Consider the following 26,283-nt stretch of genomic DNA (forward strand, 5'->3'; position numbering starts at 1 on the left):
GGCCATTGTGTCCTGCACAGATACAGAGAGGGAGGAATTCGGAGATGAGCATATTGGTTCCGACAGTCCAGAAGAGGCACCCCCTGTTCTAGACTCAGTCGTTCCTGGGGATCGGCTGAGTGTCCTAGGCAGTGCCGAGTGGGTGGATTGGGAACTCATTTATGTTCTATTAAGAAAGCCGGGTATACAGGTGAAAAACGGTATGCAAATTGAAAGGGAGAAAAGATAAAATGGTGCAGGCGGTTACCTTGCTTTAACTCTGGAAAATCTGAAAACCGCTACAGCCGGTGAGCCGGGTGATGAACTTCTAGCACTCGGAAGCTTGAAACTTGCTGTTATGCAGGCGGGAATAGAGAAAATTCTCTCTCTAGAAATCTCTTTTTTTCTCTCTCTAAAAAGTCAATATGAACGTTAAGAGTGAAAAGGAGGGGGGTAACTTTCTATTTATAGAAAGTAAAAGTGGGGGGAAAATTTTGATTTGAAATTCAAAATTTTATCCGTTATTGTTCACCTATGAGAGGTGGACACGTGTCACAGGCCCCACGTGACATGCACGTGCGACCTGTGAGGGGCAAATGTTTAGGGTATTTTTACCCTAGACACGTGGACCAATGAGAGGTCGCCACGTGTCGAGCTTAGGATGGCCCATGTGGCTCAACATCCTCTTGACACTTGGCGCCCTCAGATATGTTTCCAAAATGGCGGCCTTCAAAGGCCCAGATTCCTAAGCGCGCCGTAAAACGGCGCAGCCCACTAAAATCTAGGTCAAGTGACCTAGGTAGGGGCACATTTTCCAACGACCCTATAAATATGGAGATATTTCCCCACTTTGGGGGACACATTGAATCATTAATTACACCCTTATTCTCTTACATCAGAGAAAGACCTGAGCTTGGAATCCGAGCAGATAACCACCTAAATTTCCGTTCTCTCTATTCCGTTTCAAGTTACTGACTTGTGCGTTGGAGGCGGAGCACCACCCAACCGGTGTCTCCGTTTGTTTTGCAGGTACAGCTCACTGCGGATCAGGCTTCGTGTTGTAACTCTCCTAAGGGACAAAAACACCCAAAACAGAGTGGATGGACTATATTATTTTCGGGGTGTTCCTATGGTGAAGACTATGAAGATAGATGGGGATCATTCGACAGAGTTGTGGCATAAGCGACTGGGGCATCCTTCGGGTAAAGTGCTTCAACAACTTCCATTTGTGAATCGTAGTAGTAATAAATTTAAATCATGTGATGTGTGTCCTCGAGCTAAACAACATAGGAGTAGTTTCCCCTTGAGTCAAAATAAATCTAGTCGAATTTTTGAGCTTGTTCGCTTGGATTTATGGGGGCCCTACAAGATTCCATCGTCTTGTGGTGCTCATTATTTTTTTACTATAGTAGATGATTACTCTAGGGGTGTGTGGACTTATTTATTAAGAAATAAAACGGAAGTTGAGTATATGTTTCTTAATTTTTTTGCTATTGTTCGACGTCAGTTTTCTCAAGAAATTAAAGTGGTTCGTAGTAATAATGGTACGGAATTTAATTCCTTGAAAGAATATTTTTTTGCAAATGGGATATATTTTGTGACCTCATGTGTGGGTACGCCTCAACAAAATGGGCGTGTTGAGAGAAAACATCAACATATCTTGAATGTTGCTAGAGATTTAAGGTTTCAAGCAAATTTGCCTTTGAAATTTTGGGGGGGGGGGGTGTGTGCAAGCAGCATGTCATTTAATTAATAGAACACCTTCTCGATTGCTTGATTATAAAACTCCTATTGACATGTTATTTGGCAAATTGCCCTCATATGAGTATATTCGGGTATTTGGGTGTTTGTGTTATGCTTATAATCTTAAAAGTAAGGGTGACAAATTCGCTAGTCGAAGCCGAAAATGTGTGTTCATTGGATATCCTTTCGGGAAAAAGGGATGGAAGGTGTATGACTTGGAAACCCGGGAATTATTTGTGTCTAGAGATGTGAATTTTTTTTAGAATGAATTTCCCTTCATAACTCCTACCGTGAGTGATAATTCGGTGCCAAGCTCCTTGTCGTGTGTAAATAGGGGTGTGAGTGATGATGAGTGGTGTTTAGAGGATGAAGAGGAGTGCGTCATAGATGTGGGAAGTAATGTGAGATGCTTGGAGGATGAAGGGGAGTGCGTGAGAGATGTTGAGAATGCAGGGGAGTACGTGATAAATGATGATGGGGAAGCAGGTGATACCGCAGCCACCCTGCGGCAGGAGACTACAACCCGCAGCCAGGCCGCGGGAGAGTTTGCCAGGCCATTTGATCAGGCCGCTGACTATCCAGCGGGCGCTAGTGGGACTGATCAGTGCAGCAGCCCGCAAGGTGCTCCTGGGCAGCACGTTTTTCCTGCCCACTCGCATCAAGTAGCAAAATAAAAAGATGTGCAGTACGGGGATAGCAGTGGCACGACTATTCTTAGGCAGCCAATGAGTACCGAGGCCTTGGGTAAAGGCATGAGACCAAAAATTCCTTCCGTGAAACTCCGTGACTATGTGACACACACTATCCAAAATAATAGTCCATCTACTCCAACTCAGAGTTCACTTGTGACATCATCTCCCTCAGGTACTGAATACCCTATAACACATTATATTGATTCTCACCGATTTTCTGTGAAACATAGAAAATATATTGCTGCTATTACAGGAGGAAATGAACCCAAAAGTTTCAGGGACGCCATGAAACATGAGGGTTGGAGAAAGGCAATGACATATGAGATACAGGCGCTTGAAGAACAGGGCACTTGGGTGCTAGAAAAATTACCACCCGGTGAAAAGGCTCTCGGGAGCAAGTGGGTGTACAAAGAGAAATATGATGAGCATGGAAATTTGCAGAGATTAAAGGCGAGGCTAGTTATCTTTGGCAATCATCAAGTTGAAGGTATAGACTACAATGAGACATTTGCTCTAGTGGCAAAAATGGTGACAGTTCGGATCTTTCTTGCAGTAGCGGCGGTGGAAAATTGGGAAGTCCATCAAATGGATGTTCATAATGCATTTCTTCATGGTGATTTGGAAGAAGAGGTATATATGAAAATTCCTCCTGGTTTTGAGAAAGATAATTCTGACAAAGTTTGCAGGATGAAGAAATCATTGTACGGGCTTAAACAAGCTCCAAGATGCTGGTTTGCAAAGCTTGCTACAGCTTTGAAAAAGTATGGCTTTAAACAGTCATATTATGATTATTCTTTATTTACTCTGAAAAAGGGTAAAATGCAGCTCAATGTGTTAGTATATGTCGATGATTTAATTGTCGCAGGAAATGATCAAAATGCTATGCTCAGTTTTAAATCATATCTGGGAAATTGTTTCAAGATGAAAGATCTTGGAGTGTTGAAATATTTTTTGGGGCTAGAGGTAGCCCGGAATAAATAGGGAATTTTTATTTGCCAGAGGAAGTATGCGTTGGATTGAAGGAGTTGTGTCTTCGATAAGTGCAATTACTAGATATATCAAGGATCACTATTATGGAGATAATAAGTTCGTTCTCTTGGGGCGTCATCATCTGTTGCTAGACTATGAGAGATGATCTTTGGGCTAGTCAAACGGTCCAAAGCCCGCTAGATTGGATCCTATGAGGTCACACATAAGGGTATTGGGTTAAGCAAGTTAGAGGCCCATTATTGGGCCTCATGAGCAATTAACTAATCATGAAATGGATTGGGCTAGCATAGTTAGATTGGAAATAAGTTTTAGGCTTTTGACATGGGCTCTTATTTAGAGATCAGATCTATAAATAAGATCCATGCCTAGGGTTGCAATTAAGTAGTCATAATTCACACACAGTGAATTTTGACATCAAGGCAACCAATCCCAAAACCCTTATTCCCTCTCTAATTCACGGCTCCCTCTTCGGTCGGCCACCCTTGGTGGCGCGTGTGGTGGTTCGTGGTGGTTTATGGTGGTTCGTTGCTCGCACTTCTCCATAGAAGGTCAATTGAAGGGTTCAATTGCAACTAACTAGCATTAGTGGAGGTCTTAATCTGTGCCCGTGGACCAAGTAGAGGAATCACGCTTGAGGTTCTTTATCTCCCATTGTTCTTGATCGATCGCACGTGGAATCACGCTTCAAAGGTACGATTATATGTTCTTTATGTGTTATGCATTAGATCTTGGGATTAGGTACTGTATGAATATGATTCATGTTTATTTCTTCTGCGTAGTACCTATAATTCCCTACAGTGGTATCAGTTAGCCTATTGCATTTACGCATATTGACTATAATTCTTTGATAGTCCACAATTTTAATTCAATTAAGAGGGAGATTAATTTAATTATGGTTCAATTATTATTTTAATGTGATTAAACTTTTGGAATCGATTAAATGTGATTTAATTATGCTCAAATAGCCATGAAGATGACCGTTTTTAGCCCTAATATGTTCGAAAATTTCGAACCCCCTAACCCTAAATTTCGAATTTTTCGAAAATCCAAGCCCTAAAATATGATTTTTGTGCTTGATTTTGATTTAATTCGGTTTATTTTATGATTCATAATTTTAATCGGATTGATTTACGCATAAAAATATTTTATGTATGATGATCAATTTAACTTTAAAAGTTAAAATTAAATTGGGATTAATTTTATGATGAACCCTAATTTTAAGATTGAATGTTGATTTAATTTTAATTTTTGGACTGATTTGATTTAATTTTAATAAAAGTTATTTTAATTAAATTGAAAACAAAAAAAAAAAAAAAGGTTTTGAGGCCGGCAGCCGCGGCTGGGTGGCGCAGCCACGGCGGCTGCCGACCTGGTGGCAGTCCAAGAGTGAGGGAGGGAGGGCGGCGGTCCAAGGTGGCTGTGGGCAGCAGCGTGCAAGCGTTGCACGGCTGCTGCCACGCTGCTGCCCTTGCGGTAGTGGCTGCTGTTGGCAGCCAGCCACCGTGGCTAGCTTCGGCTGGCCAACCACGGTGGCCGGTGTGGTGGTACACGATTTTCAAAAAAAAAAATTAAATTATTATTATTATTTTATTTTGAAAATATTTCAAGATAAATATGATTTATTTTGGATGAGATAAAATATTTTGAAAATATGATCTTTTAATTTTAAAAGATAAAATTGGTTTTATTTGGATAAAATCTTTTATTTTAGGATAAAATCAAATATTCAAAAGTTGTTATATTTGATATTATCCATATTTAAAGTTGTTAAATTGGTAATTATCCATAATTAAAGTGGTTAATTTTGGATAAGATTTGTTAGGATATTCTAAGCATATTCCAAAAGGATAATAATTGATTTAAATAATGTGATTATCCCATAATTAATATTGGATATAATTGATTTAAAATTTTGTGATTGGCTAGTAATTAGGATAGAATTTCCTAACTTTGTTAGGATAATCTTTGAGGATAAATATGATTTATCTTTTAAGATTAAAATAAGATTTGATTCTATCTCATGACTAATTTAGAATATATGATATTTTATTGATGGTCATGAATAATATATGATATTATCTAATTGCATTAATTAAAATATGAGATATTTTGGTGCCATGTTTCCTTAATTGTGAACATTCGATGTTGTATTTTAGGAAAGCATGATGAGTGATTTATTATGTGGCACTTTATAATATATGATATTATTTATTACTATATAATGACTAGTATGGCCCAGTAGATTGCTAAATACGATCTGCGCATCGTGATGTATTTTTGTAATCTTAGTACGGTCTACGTACCATAAAGTATTTTTGTAATTTTATTTCATTTTATTTAAGTAGTAGATAGAATAGAGTAAAATTTCAGGTTGCAGTTAATCCAAGAAGCCTATGAAGTGAAGGCCCAAAGGAGCAAGGTGGATGAGATCCATGAAGGTTCAAGTGGGAGCTTTTTGCTTTATTAGTTTCTTAGGATTAGGGGCCATGCTATGTCTTGTTTATGCATTCAGTTTATTATGCATGTTAGATTTTATTGATGTTTTGTGATGATGCGCTAGAGTTCACTATTTAATCACAACATAATAAATCTAGGTCCCAGTAATATTGAGGTTGCTTTTTCAATCAAAAACCCGATGAAACCTTCGATATTTATGATGGGTCATGCCAAAGCAGGGTGTCATATTATATCTTAGGGGAGTGGGGGTAAAACAAATTTTACACTTTTGATTGGTTATACTCAACAAGGTTACCTAAAGAGTTTAGAACCTTGAAGCTGAGGGTAATAATTTAACATGTGATGGTTAATTATTCAACCAAGAATTACAAAGAGTTATAATCAGTAAAGAGTTTACTCACCTTGAAAATGTAATGGTTGATGGTAGGGCCAAAGTCCGGTCAATCATTGCACAAATAAAGGATCTTGGAATCATTTTATTCAATAGGGATCAATTAAAATTGAATAAATGTTTTAAAGTTACCAGTTTTAAAACCGTTTATGGTACTTTAAAATTTTTATTAAACATGATTGAATTTTGCGTTTACTTTTAAGTAACTTGTCGTTCTAATTTTATTATATATAATCTCCTCGATTGAAAATAAAGTTGAGAAACGTTCTCAAAAGGTTAAAAGATAATCCGTAAAACTATATTCCAATTTTGCTAAGATGGTTCTAAAAGGCAAGTTTTAGAAATCCATGTCACATGTCTAAGGTTGGTTTTATTCAAAATGTTTGAGTAAAATGCCAACACATCTTCATTTTGAAAAGCGTTTCAAGGGATATAATGAGATGGGAGGTACAAACCCTCTAAAAGACAAGTATAAAAGTCCAATAACATCTCTTATCTTCAATATGATTGAATATAAGAAAGTGATTGGAAATCTCTATGATCAAAAGTTAATCAATTGACGCTATTCTTCATCCACTTTATATAAGAGTTAAATAGTTGATTAAACTCTAATATGAATGATGCTTGAATAGACTTAGCAAAATCATGAAATGTGCTTAAAGTAGTTAAGCAAAGCATCATTTTGAACCTAAGAGAAGTGTTCTAAGTGGCTCAAATGGGAAAGGTTTAGGAATATATGAGGATTGCATTAAGAAGTTATAGGCCAAGAAATGCAAACAAGTTGCTACTTCTCAAACCTAGAACTACTTACATGCTAAAAGTTGTTATGAATAACAAATGTTTCAAATTAAATGGACCAATTCCAATTGATTAGAAACTACCTCATATAGTTGGAAGGTAAAAGAATGGAAATGTTCCAATTTAAGAAGTATATTATAGAAATTGATTTAGCACATTGCTACTTCTTGGACATATGATGTCTTGTTTAGTTCTCTCTCATTGAGAATGAGGTTGAACTAAATGAAGAAGTATAGCTAAAGGAGAAATAAATCTACAAGTTTAGAAGCAAATATTGCTACTTCACAAGTAGAGTCTACGAGTCTGGAAGCAAAAGTTGCAACTTTACAAGTAGAACCTATATTTCACCTTACCTTGTTATTGGCTAGAATTAAATAAATGTTATTCATTCTTGCCATCATCAAAACAACATTCAATGTTAGTACTGACTAAGCGTCGAAGATTCAAAAACGTGGAACAAATGTTATTCTATGCTTCATTGAGTCATAATGTGTTTTGAGTTGCTAAATAGGTTCAAAGTTCTATATGATAGAAATAATTGAACCATTTCTATAAATGAATTGTCTCTAAAATTTCAAATAATTCGAACAAAAATGAACATTGCATGCGAAAGATCCAAAGGGATGGAATTTCAATATCATTAGATTATGAATCCATTGATATATGTAATTATCATTCTAATTTGAAAATTTGACAAAATCACCATTTAGAGAAATGATGATGTGAACTCAAGGTCGAATACATATTGATGTAAGAAAACCAAAGGTTCAAAGAATAGAGACGCACAATAAAACTTCATTTGTGATATGATCACACGTGCTTAGTTGAAGCATAAGAGTGAAAATTTTGAAAAGTTCAAAATGTTCAGTATGAAGTTCAGTATCAACTTGACAAGATAATTATTACATTACATTATGTGTAATTGTGAAAATTTAAGTCAAGACATATACTTGGAAACATATTCAAAGTATTGCGATATGATCGTAATAATGAGAATTTAAGCCAAGACCTTGATGAACATCCAAGAGTTGTGAAATCGTTTTACGACAAACTCCGAAAGAAAACCTTGTGAAGTGTTTATGAATGGAGCTATCAATCTATATAAGATATATTTTGATAATGGATGTAAATACCTATCTTCCAACCATTGTTCAAGGGATATACTTTTAAGATAAGCTACAAAACTAAACAAACTACATAAGTCAAATCAAATTGTAGCAAATACTTCATATGTGATATGGATAAGAAAAGTTCTTATTAAGTCTTTCTACAAAGCAAGGAATAAATATTGTATTAAATCGTTTAATGCATGATCAATTCCTATACAGAGCACAGGGTACTACTACACAAATCATACTTAGCACAAAATGTTTGTTTCTCAAGTAGGTGCCCTTATGGAAATTGTTCCAAAAGATCAAGTGGGAGTAGTATAAATCTCAAAAGAGTTCGAGAAAAGCAACAAACAAACATGGTTCAAACCATGGTTGGTTTACCCTATGCTAAAAGTGCCTCCTCAAAAGGAAAGTGGGAGTATAAGAATCTCGAAAAGTTTGAGATCCTTGAAAGAGTTCAAGAAAAGTGATTTGAAAATCTTGAAGAAATTTGAGAAGTAATCGAATAAAAGCAACAATATGAGCATGATTCACCTCATGTTACAAATGATAACGTGTGGTCTCATTAAGTGTAATGGGAATAATAACCATGTGTCGAAGGTAGTACATTCCAAGTGCACATCCTCAATTGTCGTTTCTCATTGAAACTAAACAAAGTTGTTGTATAAGTTTCAATTGTTGCATCAAAACCCACAATGATGACTAGCATATGTAAAACTTAGCCAAAGAAATGTGATTTCATATTGATTAAGAGTTCTAAAATATTCATTTTGGAACATGATGATTATGCAAGTAACAAAGATGATTTGACAAGTAATGACTCCAAGTGGTTTAAAAACCAGGAAATCTGAAATAGATTCTAAATCTGTAAGCAAGTGTATAACACTTGAATAATTTGCCTAATTGGGTGACACCCATTATAAGCAAAACAGACAAGAAAGAAAAATGTTTTCTAACTAAAGCAAAGACTTATTAAAGGATTCAACTAATTCATAGTATGACTATGACTACGATGAAAACTTTATATTAGTCATGTTGCAAAGATCTATTAAAGATATTTTAGTGATTACTACCTTATAAGATATGGTAGATGGACTTCAAAACACTTTATTGAAATTGTTCATGAAAGAAGATTTGTATATGATACAATCAAAAGTTTGAAGATCCAATAATCCTAGGGATGCATAGCATCATGGAGTTAGTGTTCTTAATTTTGTGAGTAAATCAAATCGTTTGATGTTCTCGTACAATGAAGAAAAGGTCTTGTGTGTACAAGATGTTTAGTGGGAGCTATGAAGTCTTCTTGGTCTAGTACAAAGAGCAATTATTCATTTCTTGAAGGGTCAAGTGATGGCTAATGCATTTTGTATGGAAATCTTGAAGAAGAAGATGAGTACATTTGGGATTCAAAATCTATAGAGATAGGTTTTGATTAATGTTTGAGTTTGGTTAAGAAGCTTATATTGATAAGATTCTTATAAGGTTCAACATTATAGTGAAAGGAGTTTCAATCCCATGTAACATGACACATTGCTTAATGATTCAATACTTTGAGAAAGATTGATGAAATTAAGGTGTTGAGTGATGATCCTCATGCAATTTGCAAAGGATGCATCATGTATGTCATGGACTATACTCGTCTATTTGATTCACATGTTTTTAGAACAAGTGATAATAGGTTTCAATCGAAATCCAATGTGATGTTGGAATACAAATTAGAAATTTCTAATTTCCTTGCGAAAGGACAAAGGAAAATTCTTAGTGTATGGAGATGAAAATGATTATAAGATTTAGAAATTTCAAAATTCATGTTTATGAGAATGTCTCATGAGCTCTACTTAGTAAACCCCTTCCATTTCCAAAGTATGGGAAACATGCTGATGAAACTGGATTGAGGCAAATAATGTAATTAGAAGTTGTATTTGTTTTTGGAGAAAAACAAGTTACATATGTAATACATTCATTTGTAGAATTATGTTTATCAATTGAAACAAAGTTTCAATCTTATTTAATCGTGTTTAAAGATTAAATAAAATGTCCAAAATAATTATGAATTGATGGGCTCATCAGGTTGATGACCTGGTGAATGGAACCCCACAGGTGAACTAAATTCATATATTATTTAAGTTCATAGTTTGAAATCATTAAAGTGGACATAAATGATTTCAATTAATGGACTAGCATGTAAGATTGATTGGATAGCGCAGTTTCATGGGTTATAGGAGCGTAGTGAAGCTCGGTCAATCACATGGATATGCATGAATGATGCATGATCAAACTATAGACCTACTTTGAAGTTCAAGTATAGAGCTTCCGGATATATTAGTGGATTCCTTTGACATGAGTGGAACATTGATTTCATTCAATGGATGTTATGGCTGTGGTACACTCAAACGTCTGCCCGTAACTGGAGATTATAAAGGGTGTTTCCCGGTTATTTCAGAAGTTGAGTGGGAGCTTTGGTTGCCACAAGATTGGGTAGAGTCTACCTATTTAAATAGGAATGTGTCTTGGCCCCTTGAAGAGGGAGAATTCAGAAAATGCATGGCCGTGCTCAAATGGATTACATAGTAACCATTTGTTTTGTAATTCTCACTCAGTTTTCAAGAAAAGATTTGTAGACTAATATGATCACGACATGAGATGCAATCATATTATCAAATCGACACACATTGACTTAAGGAATTTGAATATTGCGCACTTGTCTCAGACAAGTGGGAGATTGAAGGAGTTGTGTCTTCGATAAGTGCAATTACTAGATATATCAAGGATCACTATTATGGAGATAATAAGTTCGTTCTCTTGGGGCGTCATCATCTGTTGCTAGACTATGAGAGATGATCTTTGGGCTAGTCAAACGGTCCAAAGCCCGCTAGATTGGATCCTATGAGGTCACACATAAGGGTATTGGGTTAAGCAAGTTAGAGGCCCATTATTGGGCCTCATGAGCAATTAACTAATCATGAAATGGATTGGGCTAGCATAGTTAGATTGGAAATAAGTTTTAGGCTTTTGACATGGGCTCTTATTTAGAGATCAGATCTATAAATAAGATCCATGCCTAGGGTTGCAATTAAGTAGTCATAATTCACACACAGTGAATTTTGACATCAAGGCAACCAATCCCAAAACCCTTATTCCCTCTCTAATTCACGGCTCCCTCTTCGGCCGGCCACCCTTGGTGGCGCGTGTGGTGGTTCGTGGTGGTTTATGGTGGTTCGTTGCTCGCACTTCTCCATAGAAGGTCAATTGAAGGGTTCAATTGCAACTATCTAGCATTAGTGGAGGTCTTAATCTGTGCCCGTGGACCAAGTAGAGGAATCACGCTTGAGGTTCTTTATCTCCCATTGTTCTTGCTCGATCGCACGTGGAATCACGCTTCAAAGGTACGATTATATGTTCTTTATGTGTTATGCATTAGATCTTGGGATTAGGTACTGTATGAATATGATTCATGTTTATTTCCGCTGCGTAGTACCTATAATTCCCTACAGGGATATCATTACTGAGGCAGGTTTACTAGATGCTAAACCTGCAGAGTTCCCTATAGAGCAAAATCACAAGTTGGCTTTGGCTCAAGGAGAGTTTTTTAATGATGTGGAGAAATATCGTCGTCTCATAGATCGACTGATTTATTTGTCTGTTACGAGACCGGATTTAGCATATTCTGTTCATATTTTATCACAGTTTATGCAAAATCCCAGGATTGATCATTGGGAAGCAGCTCTGCGAGTTGTTAGATATTTGAAGAAGAGTCCGGGACAGGGGATTTTGTTGAGATCTGATAGTGCTTTACAGTTGGAAGGTTGGTGTGATTCAGATTGGGCAGGTTGTCCTCTCTCCAAACGTTCCTTGAGTGGTTGGTTTGTGCTTCTTAGTTTGTCCCCAGTGTTATGGAAAACCAAGAAGCAACCTACTGTTGCTCTTTCTTCATCGGAAGCAGAATATATATCGTTGTATGAATGCAACGACTTGTGAATTAAAGTGGTTGAAACGTCTTCTTGGTGATTTAGGTGTTAAACATGAGAATGGGATGCACCTTTACTGTGATAGTCAGTCAGCGTTATATATTGCGCAAAATCCAGTGTTTCATGAACGAACAAAACATATTGAATCAGATTGTCATTTTGTTGGGGATGCGATTACAGATGGGACGATTATACCTACATATGTTCCTACGACGGTACAGTTGGCTGACATTTTTACAAAGGCTTTGGGAAAAGCTAAGTTCGAGTTTCTACTTTGCAAGTTGGGCATTTGTGACTCATATGCTCCAACTTGAGGGGGGGTATTGGGATATATTTAAGGAAACAAGATAATTGTGAATATTGTGAATATTGTGAGAATATATCCTAGAGAATATTGTGAGTTATTTTGGTCTTGCCCTCCAAGTATACCTAACTGATAAATATATTGTATGTGGCCATTGTGATGAATGAGAATTGCACAGAGAATTATTCATTATATTTTGTCAAACATCTTCACCATAGTTGTATGGGTCAACTATAACATAGGTAAAGATGAGCCTCGAAACGGGTACAACATGGGTAATTGGGTACTAAGGTAGATTAACCCTGTTTAGCAAACATATAGGATGAAAATATACCACTACATGTATATTACTCCGTAGGTGATATGTGGTTAATATTTGGGGGAAAATATTTAACGTATATGATGGTAAAAAGTATCACTACATGCATAATAGTACACAAAAAGTACTATTATTTATATTTTAATAGTAAATTATATATGCATAATGGTACATAATGGTACGTTATAATATATCACTGTAGGGTGAACTTTTTCCAAAAGGTTGTCAAATTTAAATTTTTTCCCTCCTATATGCGCCTAGTTACACTCACTAAGAGCATTTCCAACAATGAGCAAAAAAATGCTCATGAGCAAAACTTTGGGTGAAATTAAAACAAAAATGACTTACATCAATGAGCAAAAGTTAAAATGCTCATGAGCAAAATGAAAATTGCTCATAAGATGAGCATTTTTTAAGATGAATAGTAATCATGTGGGGTCCACAATACAAGTAAAAAAAAGAATAAAAAATTATCGGCTATTTCACCAAATGCCACTGAGTAATTTAAAAATTCACCAAATGCCATCGGACTTTTCAGAATTCACCAAATGCCACTGAGTTTTTAAAAAATTCACCGAGTGCCATTAATGACTAACGGCAGTTAACTCCGTTAGTCATTAAGGCTAATTATGCCACGTGGTGTATTCTAATTGGTTGCTTATTAAATTAGTAAATTAATTACTTAATAAAAAACTTTAAAAAAAAACACCCACCATGACCCAGCCCCAACCACCGTCTGTCACTGCCACCACCATATCTCCGCCTCCAGCCAGTCCCCACCGCGGCGCAACCCAGCCCTGAACAACCGCACCGGCAACGACGCAACCCAGCCTAGCTAACCCACGCCAACGACGCAACCCAGCCTAGCCAACCCACGCCAACAACGCAACCCAGCCGCGATTCACAAACTCTCTTTCTCCCTCGACAATCCCTCCCCTCCCCACCGCCGATGACCAAACTCCCCCCCCCCACGCCGGAGAACCCAAATCAGTTCATCCCCTCTGAGCTCCACCCTTTCAACCATCACGCCGGATCCCTAAATTAAAAACCCCAAATATCGAAATCTAGGGTTTCGACACCTTAAACCCCCAATATCGATTTCCCTTAATTCGAAGCCCCTTCCCCGCTCCGCGAACCCAAACCAGCCCTTCCCCTCCCATCTCCACCCCCTGAACCACCTCACTTAAACCCCAAAATCGAAAACCTTAAAATTGAAATTTAGGGTTTCGATTTTGGAGATTTCAATTTTGGGGTTTTAGGGTGTCGAGGATGGTGGTTTAAGGGGGGGAAGTGGATGGAGATGGTAAGGGTAGGGGGAAGGGTGGTCGCCGACACCAAAGAGGATGTTGGTCGCTGGCGTAGGGGCGGTGGTGCCGTGGGAAGAGTGGCTGGGGTTTAGTTTTTTTTTTTTTTTTTTTTTTTTTTTTGAAAACTTCTGATTTTAATTTTTTTTATATTTAAAATAATAATAATAAAGTGAACCAATTAGAATACACCACGTGGCATAATTAGCCTTAATGACTAACGGAGTTAACTGTCGTTAGTCATTAATGGCACTCGGTGAATTTTTTAAAAACTCAGTGGCATTTGGTGAATTCTGAAAAGTCCGATGGCATTTGGTGAATTTTTAAATTACTCAGTTGCATTTGGTGAAATAGCCGAAAAATAATATAGTAGAGAGAAATATAAAAGGGTATTAGTAAAAGTAAGAGAGAAGATGGTGTAAAGAGAGAATGAGGAAGAATTTTTTTTTTTTTTTTTTATCATTGGTGGGATAAAAATATGATCACAAAAATGCTCATGAGTTAGAAGAGAGAGAAAGTGGGTAGAGAGAGAATGAAGAAACCAATTTTTGCTCATTGTTGGGAATGCTCTAAGGTAAGCTGGTAAGGTCGAAAGGGGAGGAAATTTGTCACTTATGAGAATTGAACCTTGCACCTCGAGGCGAGCTCTTGGAGTCCTAGGCCACTTCACGTCTTCACCAAAGAAGAGAAAATATTGAACTGATCCAATTTTATTTCCAGTTTCTTTCTCTGTAGTTCTACTTCAACCAACAGTCCAACACCAACTCGCTTGTAATCCCTTCACTTGGTTTTTGCAACAAATCCAAATATCATGCCTTTCTGAAGAATTTCTACTGTTACATCTTGCCCTCAAACCCCTTCTCTTTTAATCAGGTAAATTTGCTTTTCTTCGTTCTCAATTTTGATATTTTTCTGTTCAAATTATTCCCCAATTTTGACCTAATTATATGTTATGTTATTATGTTCAATTGTACCGCTAAGCCCTTATTTTGTTCGAATTTGTTAATTATACAACTAATTTTGATCTAAATATATGTTTGATGTAAATACTACTGAATTAAGCTTTTCAATGTTGTTGCTCTATTCAATTATATCACTAATTTTATGCTTGCTTGATGATATTCTCTGAATTGAACCTTTCAGTATTGTTTTTCTGCTAGAATTATGATGAGCTTAATAAACATGGAATCTACTTCAAAGAAAAGTAAGGCTTCTATGAGAAACGATGCAAGAGATAGGTTGAGTGAATTGCCTGATGAAATTCTGGTGCACATTCTTTCATTTCTGCCAATTTTAGATGCTGTTAGAACTGTGTTGATTCGTAGATTTGGTAATCTTTGGACTTTGGTTTCCTCCCTTCATTTTAAAGACTATGAATTTTTCAAAGCAGAGAATTGGCCTGGTATCAGAATAGACTATGATGAACATATTCCTCGTTTTACTAGTTTTGTACGCAATGTGCTGATGCTTCACAAAGGGATCCCCGTTGATAAATTCCTGCTTCGTTTCCTCGATGTGGATGTGTGTGATGATGATTGTGAATCATTTATCACAGATATAAAATTGTGGATAAGATTTGCAATAGGTAGAGAAGTCAAGGAATTAGAAGTTCAATTTGAAATTGATGATTTTGATTTGTTTTTGCCTCGCTGTGTCTTCACAAGTCAGTTTCTTGTTAAGCTGAAATTTGATCGCTGTGAAATTGAAGGGCTAAGTAGAGTCCAAATGGGATCTCTAAGAAAATTATCACTTACCTTTGTTAAGGTGAGTAATGAGATGTTCAAGAAAGTCATATTTGGATGCCCTTCTTTACAAGAGTTGGTTCTGAGGTATGCATATGGCTTGAACGAGCTGCAATTTACTGCTCCAAACATTGAAAAGTTAGATCTTAAATCCCGTTACTTAAGTGTGCTTGATTGCCCCAACCTGAAAATTCTAAATATTCATCTCAATTGTAGCACAGTATCATGTCTTCAAATAGATAATATTTCATCTGTTCGTGAAGTTCATATTGGATATGTGCCCCGGTTTGAAAAGATTGTGAACCAGATTTGTAAAGCTGAGGTTGTTAAAATTTCGGATGGAGCTTTTCTGGTGAGTTTTCCTGTTTAACCTAGAACCTTACACTTAGTTTGATTTTTTATATTGTCCAATACTTCAATCTCTTGTTGGCAAAAAAGTTCCAACTTTGTTGTCTTCTGGTCGTGTTGTCTTGATGTTAGTTAATGCAACCATATGCCCTTCATCTTTTATCTTACAATAGCATTCTGTTCATTATGCCTTGAGTAATCAAATTTTGTACTAAATCAATCTTGAGTAGCTAGATATCTTGCCTTGTAAAGCTCTACTAGTGCTAATTATTGACCATTGCAAAATTGGTATTAAGTCAATTTAATCGTGTATATTTACAATGGATTTAAAACACGCAAAATAATCATGGGATTATTATTAATCAAATGTACTACTTGACATGCGATTATCATTAACCAGAAAACTCTGATTTGATAACATGATTGTGCTACTTTACTAGATCATCTATTTGTGTTTAGTATATTACGGAATACAGAGTATTAATATATTATACAATCATTGGACAAGTTATAGGAGAAAGTAGAAAGTAGAAAGTTAGGTTATCGATGACATACCTGTAATTTTCATTCAGCAATCATTCTTCAAGGAGTTACATGTTCCACAAACCAGATGGAAGTGTTTACATATTGTGTTATATGAAGACCAGTTCATAGGTATTTGCAGAGTCTTGAGAAGTTTACCTCACTTGGAAGAGCTCATAGTATCTTCATGGAGGAAGGTAGGTGTATGCAGTGCATCATATTTATTTGAAATGTATTATTTTTTGACGGGTATTTGAATTCTATTATTAGCCTGACTTTTCTTTAATAGTTTTTTCATTCAATGATGTACAGGATAAAACACATGACCACCACATGCTCTCCGAAGAGCTCTCTTCCCCTTGTGTGATTCCACAACTCAAAACTGTCACCGTGCATTGCTGTGCCGTACCTTGTCAGAGTCTACTTCTGCTAGCAAAATTTTCGCTTAAAAGTTGTGTCAACTTGGAAAAGATGGTAATTTTACCCAGTATGTGTAATGTAGTTGAGGACTTTAAGTTTGTGAAGCAATTATGTAGCTTTCCAAGGGCTTCAACAAACGTAAGGGTAATCTTTGGTTCAGATATTTACTAGTACCAGACTAACAGCTGCACCTTTGCTACTCAGTCTTGTTCGGCTTAAGTATCAACGATGGTGGATATTCTATTCGACTGCTGATGAAATGGCTTAACTATAGTACTTCATGCTATGTTTTAAGCTTGTATTGAGCGCTGAAGGTTACTTGGCAGTCAGAAGAGTTTCTATTTCTATGTCGCGGCCAGAGTGAATGTATAGTTAAGTTGTTTTATAACGCCAAGGTTTTCAAATTCTAGGATTAAATATCTTAGGTGAGTATCCCTAATCATTTCTTTTGATCTACATCAATTTTTCCATGTTTATAGATGTAGATAGTTATGCTAGCTGGAAGATGTATCTTTATCTTTTGACCTACATCATATTTTCAAGTATGTTTGTACATAGATCTGGGTGATGGTTTATAAACCTTCGTATATGCGTTAAAGAAAGAGTTTTTCTGATGCATACTATAATGTGGTACCCCCTCCTCTTTCTTTGACAAATTATACTATAATGTGGTTGAGTGGTTCCCTTCCTTTTTTTTTTTTTTTTGACAAATTATGCTAGTGTGATTATGTGATGTTTGATTTCCATTGAAGCTTGGTTAATTTGACATTCACTTTAATCTCTTTGATTTTATACACTACTTTGTTGTTGAAAAGTGAGTGAATTATGTATTTTGCATATTACTAATTAACCTTGGCTGTATTGCTAATTTTGCTTTCAGGATTTTACTCATTTAAGACGTGTGTTCCTTTTTAGTCTAAAAAGTGAGTTTATCCAAGGATTTTACTCACAGATTGTTGGATCTAGTTTGTACTCTGTTTATAATATGGCTCAAATGTGTCTCAACTCTGCTAATAAGTTGGCTCAAAGAATATTACTCGGTATATTGTTTCACTTAAATTTAAGGCCTTAATTAATTAAAAGTAATGTGTCTCTCCAATGGTATTGTTTTTGACACTAGCTTCTATGAGAAAATATTCTAATGTGCATGCTGCATAAACATTATAAGGTGTATAAAAACAAATTTCAGGTCCGAAAATCTTACTTGTAATTTTTAGTGTACTAGGGCAACCAACGCGTGCAATGTGCGCTATAGCTAGCTGTATTCAAAGTTTCTTTCGATTTTGTCTTACATCACAAATTAAGTTATTGGCAAATTTAGTGAAAGAAAACATATAAATAAATACTTCCTCCGTTTATATTTAGTTGCAACACACCCCTTCAGCACGCATTTTAAGAAAGACATTACACTTGGTAAACGTATAAATTAATTTACAAAATTTTACCATCTATAAGAAGAAAGGAATAAGTTGCTATGATTTAAATTTTATAGCTTAATTCATTCGTTTACCACTAATTTGAATCATAGCTGAGGTAGTTGCACAGACAAAGCATGTCACTGCCGTGGTTTTAAGGAACCTTCTTCAAAACTTAAGTCAACTAGTGTGTTTCTTCAAAAAAATAAAAATAAAAAATAAAAAATAAAAATAAATAAATAAATAAATAAAAAAGTGTGTCTGTGTGTGTTTATAAGAGAGAAATTAATGAAAACTCAAAATATCCAACTCCTTTACCATTATAAGTGATTTACTCCGTACTCCATCCGTTTTAAATAATTGCTCCATTTCCCTTGAACACACATGCCGATGTTGATCTTTGATCACTAATATTTTTAATTATCAATAAGTATAAATTCTAACAATTGAAAATTCCAACAAGTACTCACAAGACTATATTTTTTCTTAAGTATAAATCACAAACATTAGTCAAAGTAGGACAAATGAATAGTGCAAAAAATAGAAATGGAGCAAGTATTTAAAAATGGAGGGAGTATTATTTATTGGTGTACAAATTCTGTTTAAGCCAGAGCTGTACGGGTCAAGGTCAACTAAGCCCCAACAAAAGTTTTCTATCATAGAAAATTGGAAATTGATTTTGACATACCCTTTATTGATTTTGGCACATCTCTAAGTGAGAAGAGCATAAAAAATTGTGCTTTCATATAGGATATGCCAAAATCAATAAAGGATGTGCCAAAATCATTTCCCTAGAAAACCGGAACTAGCAACGTGGAGTGCATCCAGGCGCACGGGGGATTAGGGGATATTTGTGAGAAATGAACCTTGTACCTCGGCGAGATCCTAGGCCACTATATAAGTGATCCAATTTCATTTCCCGTTTCTTTCTATCTTGTTCTACCTCAACGAACACCAACTCGCTTGTAATTCCTTCACTTGGTTTTTGCAACAAATCCAAATTTCATGGCTTTCTGAAGAATTTCTACTTTTACATCTTGCCCTCAAATCCCTTCTCTTTTAATCAGGTAATCTGCTTTTCTTCGTTCTCAATTTTGATATTTTTCTGTACAAATTCTTCCCCAATTTTGACCTAATTCTATTTTTCGGTGTAATATTCTCTAAATTATGCTTTTCAGTTATGTTATTCTGTTCAATTGTACCGCTAAGCCCTTATTTTGTTCGAATTTGTTAACTTATTCAATTATACCACTAATTTTGACCTAAATATATGTTTGATGTAATTAAATACTTCGTACTATCTGAATTAAGCTTTTCAAATTTCAATGTTGTTGTTCTATTCAATTATACCACTAATTTAATGCTTGCTTGGTAACACTCTCTGAATTAAACCTTTCAATATTGTTTTTCTGCTAGAATTATGATGACCTCAATAAACAAGAGATCTACTTCAAAGAAAAGTAAGGCTTCTATGAGAAATGATGGAAGAGATAGGTTGAGTGAATTGCCTGATGAAATTCTGGTGCACATTCTTTCATTTCTGCCAATTTTAGATGCTGTTAGAACCGTATCGATTTGCAGATTCGGTAATCTTTGGACTTTGATACCCTCCCTTGTTTTTAAAGAGACTGAATTTTTCGTACCAAAGTATTGGCCTGGTGGTGCAATAGATATTGATGAGCAAATTCCTCGCTTTACTAGATTTGTGCGCAATGTGCTAATGCTTCACAAAGGGTTACCTGTTAATAAATTCTTGCTTGAAATAGATCCGATTGATGATCAGGAAATGGTAGATCTTGATGTATGGATAAGATTTGCAATTGATAGACAAGTCAAGGAATTATATGTTCAATTTGGTCCATCTGGTTATTCGTATGATATCAATTTGCCTCGCTCTGTCTTCACAAGTCAGTTTCTTGTTATCCTCGAACTTATTGAAGGTAACATTGAGGGGCTAAGTAGTGTCCAAATGGGATCACTTAGAAAATTATCACTTAACTGTGTTAAGGTGAGTAATGAGATGTTAAAGAAAGTCATATTTGGATGCCCTTCTTTGCAAGAGTTGATTCTGTATCATGCCTATGACTTGGACGAGGTGCGATTTACTGCTCCAAACGTTGAAAAGTTACATATTGATTCCGATCAAATAAGTGTGCTTGATTGCCCCAACCTGAAAATTCTAAACGTTCATCTTAGTTGTAGAACAGGGTCATATCTTCAAGTGGTTAATATTCCATCTGTTCGTGAAGTTCTTATTAGTTCTATGCCCCAGTTTGATAAGTTTCTGAACAAGATTTGTAAAGCCGAGGTTGTTAAAATTCAGTATGAAGCTTTTCAGGTGAGTTTCCTGATTCTGTACTTCAATCTCTTGTTGCAAAAGAATTCCAATATCGTAGTCTTCTGGTCGTGTTGTCTTGAATCTTGATGTTAGTCGATGCATTCATATGCGCTTCCATCTTTTATTAAATATTTGAATTTTTGCTAAATCAATTTTGAGTAGCTAGATATTTTGCCCTCGACAGCTCTAATGGTACTTATGATTGACCACTATAATCACATTGGTATCAAGTCAGTTTAATCTTGTATATCTCAAATGGATTTAAATCACAGATAATATTTGAGAAATTCCTAGTTTCTCATTTAGAGAAACAAAATCTGTTTCTCTAATGGCATATTCATAAATAATTGCATGTTATTTTAGTAAAACCGATACTTTTTGCCCCATAACCGCTACTGGTTGTGCCCCTAAACCGCTACTGGTTGTGCCCCTAAACCGCTACTTCATTTATGTGATTATTATCAATCAAATGTACCCCTTGAAAAACATATTTTGTCCGGGGCTCCCTCATAATATTTATGTGATTATTATTAATTAAATGTACTACTTAACTTGCGATAATTATTGACCAACTCTGATTCAATAAATCATTTAGAAATCTTGTCAAGGATTTTTCTTTTCTTTTCTTTTCTTTTTTTCCTTTTTGGTAGGTAAATGATTATACTACTTTACTATTGATCTATATTGGTGTTTATTAAATTGGTATATAATCTGGAGCTGGACTAGGAGAAAGTAGAAACGTAGATTATTGATGGCATGCCTGTAATTTTCATTCAGCAATCAAACTTCAAGGAGTTAGATATTCCGCAAACCAGATGGAAGTGTTTACATATCGAGTCACGGCTTGATGAAGATCAGCTCATAGGTATTTGCAGGGTCTTGAGAAGTTCACCTTACTTGGAAGATCTCATAGTATTCACAACTTTGTGGGGGAATTTGCGACGAAAATCGGTAGGTGTATATAGTGCATCACGTTTATTTGAAATCTATTATTAGCCTGACTTTCATGTAATAGTCTTTTCATACAATGGTGTACAGGATAAAACACATGACCACCACATGCTCTCTTCCCCTTGTGTGATTCCACAACTCAAAACTGTCACCGTGCCTTGTCAGGGTCTGCTTCGACTAGCAGAATTTTTGCTTAAAAGTTCTGTCAACTTGGAAAAGCTGGTAATTTTACCCGGTCCATGTAATCTGGTTGAGAAGTTTAAGTTTATGAAGCAATTATGTAGCTTTCCAAGGGCTTCAACAAACGCAAGGGTAATCTTTGGTTCAGATATATACTAGTGTCAGACTAGCAGCTGCATCTTTGCTACTCAATCTTGATTTTGGCTTATCAATGATGGTGGTTATTCTACTTGATTGCTGGTAATTGATAATGGCTTAGCTAAAGTACTTCATGCTATGTGTTAAGATTGTATTGTGTGCTGAAGGACTTGGCAGTCAGAAGAGTCTTTCTATGTCGCTGACCAGAGTGAAATGATAGTAAAGTTGTTTTATACCAAGGTTTTCGAATTCTAGGATCAAATGTCTGAGGTGAGTTTCCCTGATCATTTCTTTTGCTCTACATCAGTTTTTCCATGTTTATATATGTAGATAGTTATGCTATCTGGAAGATGTATCTTTATCTTTTGACCAACATCATATTTTCAAGTATGTACACAGATGTGGGTGATGTATAAGCTACGGCATTGGCTTATAAATATAAATCTTCGTATTTGCATTAAAAAAATGGTTTCCTAATGCATACTATAATCCCAAACTTTTTGTATTTTGTTGGTGATAATGTGGTATAATGTTAGAGAAATTATGCTAATGTGAATATGTGGTGTTTGATATCCATTGAAGCTTGGTTATTTTTACGTTCACTTTAGTCTCTTTGATTTTATACACTATTTTCTTGTTGAGAGCATAAGTGAGTGAATTTTGTGTTTTGCATTCTACTAAATTAACCTTTGACAATATTGCTGATTTTCCTTAAGGATTTAGTCATTTAAGACATTAACATCTACTCCCTCTGTTGCTCCGTGTTCCTTTTTAATTTAAAACGTGAGTTTATCCAAGGGCATGATGTTCTTCCTACGCTCGAATGTAGGATCTAATTTGTGTCTCAACCCTGCTTATAATTTGGCTCAAAGGATCTTACTCTGCATACGAATTCACTTAAATTTTAATTCCCCTATAAAATTCAAAGTTATGTCTCTCTAATGGTATTGGTTTTGACACTAGCTTCTATGAGAAAATATTCCAATGCACATGCACATGCACATGCACATTAACATTACAAGGTGTATAAAAACAAATTTCTAATCATATAATGGTAATTTTTAAGTGTCATGAGTGGCTTAAAAGAGTTAAGAATATACTTTTTCTTGAATAATTGTTAGATTTGTTTCATTGCTCTAACTCCAAAAAAGTAAAGGCCATCCATGTGGTGAGCTAATTTTAGGAAAATACATTTTATGACATTTTTTTTTTTTTTTTTGACAAGGACTGTTTAATTAATTTAATTTTAAAATATAATTGAGAATAATAGGAAAAGAAAATTGGAGGGAAGCGAATCGTGATTTGTGAGCCACACAATGTTCTCCTGACCTTGTAGAGTTGTACCCAGTAGTGGTTACATGAGTGGGGACTACTCGTATTATCCTTTGAAGGAGAGGGAGTATAATGTTTTTATACAAACTAAATTTATGAACTCCTAACAAATTTTATGTCTAACTTCTAAGCTCTATCTAAAAGCGCCAAAGGTACCTAGTGTACTGTAACAAAAGCTTACCTCTCCATTCCAATAATATTGTAGCAAAGCAGTGGCGGATCCAAGATTTTATGGGTGCTGAATTACCGTCATCCATTAAATGCATACCCATCGATCCAAGAGGTGAATTTTAATTTGTGGAGGATGATTTTGTAATACAGGAGGATGATGAATTTTAGACTAAAGAAACTTGTCGTCATATCTTTTTCTTTTTCTTCCATTATGAAATTTAATTGACAATTTCAATAATAGTTATTGATATTTAATTAATTGATATTGCTCATATAATGAATTTAGGTTACCATTATGGATCGCACTAAATAGCTAGGTATCTGTCTATTGTGAGTAGTGACAAACCATTGAACCACCAATGCACAAGTATAATTGTATGCTTTTATTTTCTTTTATGAGGAATTTTAAAGGAAGGAATGTTAGGCATGTAATAATAAGGGGTATTCATGTAATTATACATATGTACAAATGAATGCATATTCTGGTATCATTGGATAATCAAATAGTATCGTTGAATATACAGTGAGCACATGATGGTATTATATATGCATTCAGTTGTACTAAATTTATGCATAAATGATACCATTGAGAATTCAATGGTACTATATAAACTTTCGGTGGAACAATCAGCATGTGGTTCCCCATCAAGTGATACAATCCGACCAAAAAATAGGTAGGGTACACCTACAAACCTCTCTCTTCCTATCTCTCTCCTATTTTCTCTCTCTACCATGTGTTTTAAAAATATTTTAACCAATGTTATGTACTTACAAATGCATAATATTCCTCCATTTTCACTCCCTCCTCTCAAATCTCAATACCTTATTATTATTTTTTTTCTTGACTCAGCATGACCTCTGGGTCTGCCACTGGCAATAAGAATGAAATTATGGTATCTCAAAACATACATACTACGTATTTTAAAAGTTGATATTGCAAAAGTATTTTATAAGACGAATCTGACAAGATTCTACATGACTATATTTTGCTTAACATATTGATTATGTTATAAGGTCAAACAAGAGTGGTGAATAATGCAAAAGTTTAGTTATTGCAATAATATTGAAATACGGAGGAAGTACTAGGAAATAAAATTTCTATTAGACTCTAAGGGTTGAGGCACAAACTAATATATGTTGTTGTGACTTAAATACCTTTCATCTAGGATTGGTCAGGAGCCGAATTGAACGCCATCTAATACAAAGTATGATTATTGATTCAATCAAGTTCTGTTAATTGACTTTATACCCTGTTCTTTTAAGCTGCTCTGCTGAAATCTACTCTATTTGCTTTGCAGTTTGTGGAAGTCATGTGATCATGTCCTACTTTTGCTCTGCCCAAAAACTCAAAAGAACAGGGCCTTAGTGTAGTACCATGATAAATGTTGCATTGATAAGGATAAATCAAGTCTGAGGAACTTAACTTTAGCTAGATTTCTAGACCATAATTCAACAATAATCTACATATATTGTTAATAATCGGCTCTATAATAGCATTAGATTAGGCCATAATTCAACAATAATCTACATGTATTGTTGATAATCAGCTTTATAATAGCATTAGATATTTAGATTAGACCATAATTCAACTTATTGGCTTATAAAAAATCAGAAATTATAATTTTAAGTTTGGCTGCTCAACTCGAAACTTAACCAAATCAATTCCATACTTTATTCGTGTATATGCCCACACATACTTCTATTCTACTTGTCAATATTAACAAATTATTCAGGTTATATTTAGGTGATGAGTCATTCATACAAGCAAGTAGAACTATTTCATAATCTTTAACCATTTAGTCCATCATTTAAGATGTTAAGATAATTCACGTATAATGGAACAAGTTGTTGTTATACATTGAAGAAGAGACAGTATGACTAAATTAACACTCACAGTACTCTCTTGTAGGTCCTATTCTCACAAGGTGCTCAATAATAATCCTAAGCTACTAGATTAATCTTCTAATCTAAAGACAAAAACTTCTAAATCAGTCCAATGTTGAATTTTCTACCTATATATCCCTATAAAGTGATAAAAGTTAATTATTGCCAGTTTAATTTGTACTGTAAAGCACTTATTGTAGGCTAGTTGAGTAGGTTGACTACGATCAGCATTGGCTCTTTTCTCTATGCATGATTATTTGAAACGGGGTGTTGGATAAACATTTAAAAATTGCCTAAAATGGTACTCCTATTAATTTTGAAAAGCATGATAAAATCACGCGTCGATCGGTGTAATTAATGTTTGTTTTAATTTAATCTTTCTACTTTTAGCTAGTTTATCCAACGCCCCTGCGACGTTCGTTAACTTTTGCCTTATAATAATACTACTACCTCCGTTACATATAAGTTGCAACTTTGGGGATTATTTGTGAGAGATAAAATATTCCAAAATTGCAACTAATATGTAACGGAGGTAGTAATATTTATTGTTTCTTTAAATAAATTAAATAAACTAGTTTTTAGCTCGTGCGCCAATTTATAGGCGGTTTAAAAAGTTGTGGGAATGTTAGCTTAATTCAAGCTTGCCCCAGTTTTTCAATATGAGAAAGTAAAATTGGTAAATAATGGAGTAGCAAATTTATCATTTATTTTATTTTTTTTCTTTTTTTGTAGCTGACTCAAACCCTTCCTCTTCATTTTTCAATCTTTCTCATCTTCTACAACCT

The 26,283-nt window shown here is 35.2% G+C and overlaps 2 protein-coding genes across 4 annotated transcripts; both read left to right on the forward strand.

Annotated features, from left to right (window-relative positions):
- The first annotated feature begins 14,417 nt into the window (after nucleotides 1-14,417).
- LOC110706587 (F-box/FBD/LRR-repeat protein At5g56420-like) lies at nucleotides 14,418-17,777 on the forward strand. 3 transcript variants are annotated; one of them, XM_021884523.1, is made up of 4 exons: nucleotides 14,418-14,930; nucleotides 15,201-16,151; nucleotides 16,720-16,866; nucleotides 16,982-17,777. In XM_021884523.1, the coding sequence occupies exons 2-4, from the start codon at nucleotides 15,222-15,224 to the stop codon at nucleotides 17,258-17,260; spliced, it is 1,356 nt and encodes a 451-aa protein (XP_021740215.1). In that variant the 5' UTR covers nucleotides 14,418-14,930; nucleotides 15,201-15,221; the 3' UTR covers nucleotides 17,261-17,777. The 3 variants fall into 3 exon arrangements, with proteins under 3 accessions (XP_021740215.1, XP_021740213.1, XP_021740214.1); XM_021884521.1 differs by having other exon boundaries at nucleotides 15,218-16,151; XM_021884522.1 differs by having other exon boundaries at nucleotides 14,418-16,151.
- Nucleotides 17,778-19,416: 1,639 nt separating this feature from the next.
- LOC110706589 (F-box/FBD/LRR-repeat protein At5g56420-like) lies at nucleotides 19,417-22,600 on the forward strand. Its single transcript, XM_021884524.1, has 4 exons — nucleotides 19,417-19,571; nucleotides 19,921-20,842; nucleotides 21,620-21,793; nucleotides 21,881-22,600. Exons 2-4 carry the CDS (start codon nucleotides 19,925-19,927, stop codon nucleotides 22,130-22,132), a joined length of 1,344 nt encoding a protein of 447 aa, XP_021740216.1. The 5' UTR covers nucleotides 19,417-19,571; nucleotides 19,921-19,924; the 3' UTR covers nucleotides 22,133-22,600.
- Nucleotides 22,601-26,283: the final 3,683 nt, after the last annotated feature.

The sequence above is a fragment of the Chenopodium quinoa genome, unplaced genomic scaffold (assembly GCF_001683475.1).
Source record: "Chenopodium quinoa cultivar QQ74 unplaced genomic scaffold, ASM168347v1, whole genome shotgun sequence".
In the NCBI taxonomy this organism is placed as follows: domain Eukaryota; kingdom Viridiplantae; phylum Streptophyta; class Magnoliopsida; order Caryophyllales; family Amaranthaceae; genus Chenopodium; species Chenopodium quinoa.